This window comes from Urtica dioica, chromosome 11 (assembly GCF_054948205.1).
Source record: "Urtica dioica subsp. dioica isolate 48M chromosome 11, U.dioica_male_clone48M_v1_H2, whole genome shotgun sequence".
Lineage (NCBI taxonomy): Eukaryota > Viridiplantae > Streptophyta > Magnoliopsida > Rosales > Urticaceae > Urtica > Urtica dioica.
In genome coordinates, this window is record NC_142766.1 from 4,259,187 (window position 1) to 4,266,376 (window position 7,190).

The 7,190-nt window shown below is 39.0% G+C and overlaps 1 protein-coding gene across 1 annotated transcript; it reads left to right on the plus strand.

Moving 5' to 3' along the window:
- The first annotated feature begins 1,970 nt into the window (after window positions 1-1,970).
- On the plus strand, window positions 1,971-6,087 carry LOC149380750 (P-loop containing nucleoside triphosphate hydrolases superfamily protein). The gene is made up of 12 exons (XM_089600722.1): window positions 1,971-2,111; window positions 2,208-2,288; window positions 2,751-2,893; window positions 2,981-3,077; window positions 3,182-3,487; window positions 3,576-3,861; window positions 3,952-4,113; window positions 4,188-4,403; window positions 4,497-4,534; window positions 4,630-4,793; window positions 4,887-5,000; window positions 5,093-6,087. The coding sequence occupies exons 1-12, from the start codon at window positions 2,105-2,107 to the stop codon at window positions 5,879-5,881; spliced, it is 2,403 nt and encodes an 800-aa protein (XP_089456848.1). The 5' UTR covers window positions 1,971-2,104; the 3' UTR covers window positions 5,882-6,087.
- Window positions 6,088-7,190: the final 1,103 nt, after the last annotated feature.

Consider the following 7,190-nt stretch of genomic DNA (forward strand, 5'->3'; position numbering starts at 1 on the left):
CGACTACCAAAGAAAAAAAACGGAAAAAAATCGAACCTCTATATTGCGCCAAAAATTTGAAAAATAATATTTAGAATAGCCACCATATAAAATAATAACAATTAAAAGATACTTTCAAAATTTGAAAATCAATTAATCATGATTTCCAAATCAGTTGCTATAAAAAAGGGGATTTGATTGGCAACAGATTTTATGGTTAAAATTTGAAAGAAACTGTAAAGAAAATTCAAATTTAATACTAAATTCGGAAATAAAATGGGGGGGACAAAGCTGGAAAGTACAAAATTTCTGATTGGACCACGTCATCCGAGTGGCTATTTACTTAGTATTTACAAAACCTTGGCTATTTAGCAATTTTAAAGGTTTGATTTGGCTATTTTGCTAATTTACCCTTTTTAAAATCGGTTTTTTTTTAACCGGACTAAAAATTTAATCGAAAAAAGTGATTAATGTATAGTATTCGTTAATCGGCTTCTGTTAAATTTTTTTAAAAAAGTAAATAAATAAATCAACCTTTATACCGGTTTGTCCATCTATGTCGAGCAATTTGTTTTTGTTTCCAAGGCGACTCTTAGCTAGCCTATGTTGTTGTATAAAGTGATTGGTTAGTACGCTTCTATTTGTGGTATTTAATATTCTCTCTTGTTCTACACGTGTTTCATCAATTTTGTCAGTCATATATCATTTTGAGACGTAAGTTTTTGGATTCGAGAAACTTGTAAGTTCTTTTATTTTTTTTCTCATTACCTTCAACGAAGTTTACTCTCGAGTGCATCACGAATTTATCAAGTCGTTGCAAATGTGTTTAACCATGTAAAAAAAAAAAAAAAAATACTCGAATAAGGTTTTCTCACGGCGATTAGTTTTCTCATTTTTTTTTTCAATTGAAATCTACAATTTTATCACTTCTAAGTTCTTTTGTATTATATATCTCTCTCTCTTGTCAATGTACTCCACTCTCTAACACTCTTATCATAAGGCATTGACCATAAAATCTCGACAAAGACAAAGAAGTGGGGATTGTAGATGAGGATGGCAGTAAAGGAGTGTGATAATGGTGGTGATATCGTTGTGGCTGACAAAAGTTGACATCATGTGAAGAAGAAGAAAATGAAGCTTTAATCTATTGTGAACAAATTTATCATACACAATTTTAATAGCCAACCAGCAGCAGCCACGTCATCAATCAAGCTGACCGAGCTCTCAACCAATGAGCACGGAGAGAGTACGTGACACGTTGGCACAGTTGAGAGTCGGTTTAGTGAGCTGTAGATGAGCTGGAGTTCTATTACATCAGTTAGGCTGTTGGACGTCAGTTAGAGATCAGAAAGGTGTATGTATTCAGATACATGTACACATTCATAACTTAATGAAAAATTGACGAGGAGAGTATTTTCTCTCGATCAACAAATTCCTCTTTCATTCATCTTCTTCAAACTTTTCTAATTTGCACTTAAAAAGCTAATAATAGATAAACCCTTAGATTGTTGTCATCGAATCCTTAAGCTCAAATTCACGTGTTTCAAAATAAGATTGTACCAAAGTTTTTATGCCCTATTTTTTTTTTTATAAAAGAAAATCTTAAATAATAAATATAGTTTTTTGCTATAAATTCATCCATTTATTAACTTGATAATTACTCCCCCAAGATTATTATCATGTAAGGGCAGATGGATTATAAATTTTGGGTGTGAAGTGAAACAAAACTTGGGATTGATAGAAATGCCCGAAGAAAAAAAAATTTAATTAAAAATATAAGTATCAGTTAAACGACCGCGTGTTATACATATACATTACATGGAATGTCATAACGACGTTACGATACAAATGACGCTCTACAGAGCTTTTTCAAATATAGCCGTTAGAGATGAAACTCGACTGGGGTTTAATCCGACGGCTAAAAACATTCAATTCAAACTTGAACTAAATCGAGCCCTAACATCCTCAACTCTTAAAATCATTCCCAACGGTTCTCTATCGCTCTCTTTCTCTCTACCTCTTCCCATCTCTCTCTCACTCTCTCCTAGAAATCTCCGATTCTTCATCATCGAAACTCTCTTCTCTGCGAAATTGTGAATCTTGCTCTCGCCTCCCTTTCTAATCTATGGAAGGTAGTTTTAACACCGTCTTCTGATTCATTTCTTGTTCCATGTTTGATAGTTTTTGTAATCCATTTCTTTAATTTGAATTCGGACCTCTCGTTTCAGATCAAATGGCGGAAATGCTATCTGAAAACGGTGACGTTGCTTCGAATCAAGATTCGAAGAATTCCATCATTCTTGAAGCAGGTATGGTTGTTTTTCCTCATCCTGGTCGGTTTTTTCTATAATATGTCCCCCTATCCATAAATTTTGATATCAGGATTTCGGACTGTGTTTATATCTTGGTTTGATCCCTCACAGCCCTAGAGATTCCGTTTTACTCCTCAATTTTTCGACTTGTGTGATTCGTGCTGTTTTTCGAATTAAACCCTAGACAGTGTAATCTATTACCAAAATGTCAGTTCTATTCTTTCTCAAATTTCAATTCAGACTACTGAGCTAGGTTTCGTTGCATAATAGACAGTTCTTTGTTTCAGGCTGTATCTTAGGGTTTGAGCTTTGTTATTCGATGTATTGGATATTTCGTTCAGGATTGATACGTTTTCTGTTTGTGCTCTTGTTGCACCTTCTTTTGCTAACTGTGTAGAAATTTCTTAATGTAAATTAATTAATCGGTAGTATGATGATTATTTCACTTAGTTACTCCAGGTATTGCTCTCGACAATTTTGAGGGAGACTCTGAAATGACAAACGACACATCAACATCAAACGAAATTCAAGATACCTCTTTGCATCAAGGGCAGACCCTTCCAATTTTGCAGAAAGTCATTGATTTGAGCACCAAAATTCAGGTAGGAATTTCTATGTAGTGCACCAAGTATGTTTAGTAAAGTTACTTCTTCCACGCATATGATAATCGTTTGGCCATTATATTTCAGGAGTTGAAGGAGGAACATTCTGCTCTATCTGATGCATTTAAGCACAGCACAAGTTCATTTCCAGATCCTGAAGTTTTGAATACTCTTCAGATTCTAAGTAGGTTTTTTTTCTATTAATAAGCTGACCTTAGACATTAATTTTTGGATCCTATTACTCTTGCCTATATCAGATCTCTTACAATTTTTTTTTATTACTTTTAGGTACTGAGCATGAACTTCTTAAAAACAAGTACATGAAGGAGTCCTCTGAACGTGAAGTTTTGCAGAAGAAGTACATGAAAGAAGCATGTGAGCGGAAGCAATATTATAACGAATTGATTGAGATCAAAGGGAACATCCGTGTCTTTTGCAGATGTAGACCGATAAATGAAAAAGAAATTTCGAATGGAAATCACTCCATTGTAGAGTACGACTCATCCACAGAAAATGAGCTTCAGGTCGTATGTTCCGATTCTTCCAAAAAGCAGTTTAAGTTTGACCATGTGTTTAGACCCGAGGACAATCAAGGTATACTTTAGTAGTGACGTTTGACCACGTCTTCACTTTCAGTTAAAGAGATTTAAACTAAAGCTTTATCCATGTGAAAATTTTGCAGAAGCTGTTTTCGCACAAACAAAGCCAATCGTGACTTCGGTATTGGATGGATACAACGTTTGCATATTTGCTTATGGACAAACTGGTACTGGAAAGACATTTACAATGGAAGGGATACCCGAAAATAGGGGAGTCAATTACAGGACCGTAGAGGAGCTGTTTCGAATTTCAGAAGAAAGAGGCGGTGTCATGAGATATGAGTTGTTAGTCAGCATGTTGGAGGTCTATAACGAGAAGATAAGAGACCTCTTGGTGGTGGATACCAGCAATAACCAACAGGCTAAGAAGTGGGTTTATTGTGATTACAGAAACATGTACTACTATATTTGAGGTTCACAGAGAGAGAATAATGTTCCTTTTCTTTTTTCGATTTCTAGGTTGGAAATAAAGCAAGCTGCCGATGGAACCCAAGAAGTCCCAGGGCTCATTGAGGCTCGCGTGTTTGGCATCGAGGATGTGTGGGAGCTTCTGAAATCTGGTAGTCGAGTCAGATCAGTAGGATCCACCAGTGCCAATGAAATGAGCAGTCGTTCTCACTGGTAAGATAATTTCTTATAATAACTTTGTTCTTGAGTAGCTTTGTGGTCTGAGACACTTGTTTTGTTATGTATAGCTTGTTGAGAGTGACAGTTAAGGGCGAGAATCTGATAAACGGGCAAAAGACTAGGAGTCATCTTTGGCTGGTCGATTTAGCCGGTAGCGAGCGAGTTGGGAAGATTGAAGTCGAAGGTGAGAGATTGAAGGAATCGCAGTTTATAAATAAATCTCTCTCGGCCCTTGGTGATGTAATCGCGGCCCTTGCATCAAAGACAGCTCATGTTCCGTATAGGTACTGTCTTCCCCGAAATTTTTGTTCATACACATTCTCCTTGTGCCTCCTGGCTTCATCTTCTGATGTCTATTTTTTAAAATTCAAAACCAGGAACTCGAAGCTCACTCACATGCTGCAGAGTTCTCTAGGTGAGCCTTTGCTTTCAGAATGGTTTCGCCCCTCTATAATTTCGCTGTTTTGACAATGCAATTATAAATGGTCTCATTGAGATTGTATTTTGCAGGTGGAGATTGCAAAACTCTGATGTTTGTGCAGATCAGCCCAAGTTCATCGGATCAAGGTGAAACACTATGCTCACTAAATTTTGCTAGTCGAGTTAGGGGGATCGAGAGCGGCCCTGCTCGCAAACAGGGCGACGTTGCTGAGCTTTTCAAGTACAAGCAATTGGTATGTCCTAAATTGTTTCAAGTACTCCCAACCACGTTAAAGTTAACTTAGGTTTCTAATTACTGAGATGTCCTAAATTGTTTCAACCGACAGGTAGAGAAGTGTAAGAGCGACGAGAAGGAAACAAGAAAGTTGCAAGATGGTATGCAATCGCTGCAGATGAGGCTTGCTGCCCGAGAACAAATCTGCCGAAACCTTCAAGAAAAGGCAAGCTCCCTTGTCACACACTAAGTGTACTTCAAAGTATTTAGCTAGTTTTTGAGAGATTTCTCATGATTGAAATTCAAATAATAAACCAGATTCGAGACCTGGAGGGACAGCTGGCAGAGGAAAGGAAGACGAGACTGAAACAGGAAAGTAGAGCCCTCGCTGCTGTCTCTGCTCCTCCACTAGTGTCAACGGCGGTACCAAAAGCAGGTCCGATGGAGAAGAAGCCTCCGTTGGCTCCGACCTCCAAACTGAGAATGCCGCTTCGAAGGATAAGCAACATGTTCCCTCCTCAGGAAAATCACTCCCTGACTTGTTCGCAACCACGCGGCAAAGAAAACCTCGCCTCCAAATCTGCAGCCATGGGGTCGAACACAAAACCTCTTTTCAGGCCGCGAAGGACCTCCATTGCTGCGCCGATTTCTTCTTCTTCCACCACCACCACAACGATGTCGCAGCAGCAGAGTTTCAAGCCCCGGAGACGGGTCTCCATCGCGACTCTCCGGCCCGAGTCGAGCTCTTCTTCTTACGTGAGATCGTCGCCGCACCAGAGCTCTGGGAGGATGTCAATGGCAGCGAGGGACCCACGAAAGGCCCGGTACTCGAGGCTGTGGACTCCAATGCCGGATATCGGGGAGATGACTCCATTGCCGACCAGGAGCGGTGGTGGCACTAGGTTCATGGGGAGCCCCCCGGGGAACACGGCGAGGACACACCAGATTTACGGTGCGCCGGCAGCAGCGGGAGCGCCGATAGCGTTGCAGAGGAAACCGCTGGTTTGGAGTCCGCTCAACTTGAGAGGGTTGAAACAGCAGTTCAACAGGAGACCGTCCATGACTATGTTGCCTAGACGATCATCTTCTTTCGCCGACTCTCATTGACGTGTCGTCTCTTTTGGTGCTTCTTCTGTTTATATTCTCTCTCTGTCACAACAAACAGTAGTAAAAAAAAAACAAGTACAATTTGTTTCCCTGATATGTTAAAGATGTATGATTTTTTTTTTTTTTTGATAAACTGAAAGTAAGATTGTAACCTTCGCAATGTTACTTCAGGATTTTATGGTTGATGGAACTCATTTGTTACCTTAGATATTCGTCTTCTCAGTTTCTTCTTCTCAAAATATAGGCACTCTCTTAAAATGTTTCTGTTGGAGGTTGTTTTTCAACTTGAGAGATTGCCAGACATGACTCTCCATAAATATATCCCTTGCTTTAATACTAACGAGTTAATTTACCTGCGCGTTGCCACGGGTAAGTTATGAGTTTCAACTATTTTTGTAAAAATATATGACTATGGTTTTACAATAATCGTTAGTGAAATTTCATGCCAACAAAAAGACAACATATGTTTTTACTTAGAGAAAATGGCGGCATAAATACCGTATGTTTACGGGTTTTTGTGGATATATATACCCAAAGTTTAAAAGTTGCGGTAAAAATACATAATGTCAAATATTTGTCTTTCCGTCACTACCAGAGGCTGTTAAGTTGGATGTATTATAATGAACGCTAATGATACATAAATGGGTAACAAAACGACATTTTACTCTTATTCGTGCAGAGAAAAAAAAAAAACCCCAATTCGAAAGCCCTAAAATCTCCATTGCTCATCTTCTTCGTCTGAGAACTTCAAAATGTCAGGAAATGACGACGCGAGCTCGAGTGTGGTAAGGAGTAGCAAAAAAACGAATCGACGATGGCGTCAGTCTCAGGCTATGGTTCCTCACTGTTTATGTGGCGTCGAAAGGGTTCAGAGGACGGCATGGACTGATCTGAATCCCGGGAGGAGGTTTGTTTGTTGCTACCGGAGAAATGTAAGTATTGAAATTATATTGGAAGTAGGTTATTCATTTTCTGGTTTGTTTGTTGCTTCTTGAATCTCCAGCGTGTATGATTTGTTCTGTTTGTTTTTAGGACGAAGGTGGATGCAGTTATTAGGAGTGGATAGACCCTGAAATCTGCGAAAGATCAAAGTAAGTGATACCGGGACTGCTTAGAAGAATAAATGGATTGGAGTTTGAGATTGGAAAATTACAGTGTGAGATTGGAAAATTGGAGGCCGAGCTTGAAAAGGTGGAGTCTGAGCTTGGAAAAGTAGAGTCTGAGGTTGGTCAGGCAGGTGAAGAATGTGTGAAAAGAATCAGTGAATGTCATAGCTTCCATTGGAGATCTGTTTTGGCGGTTTATTGGC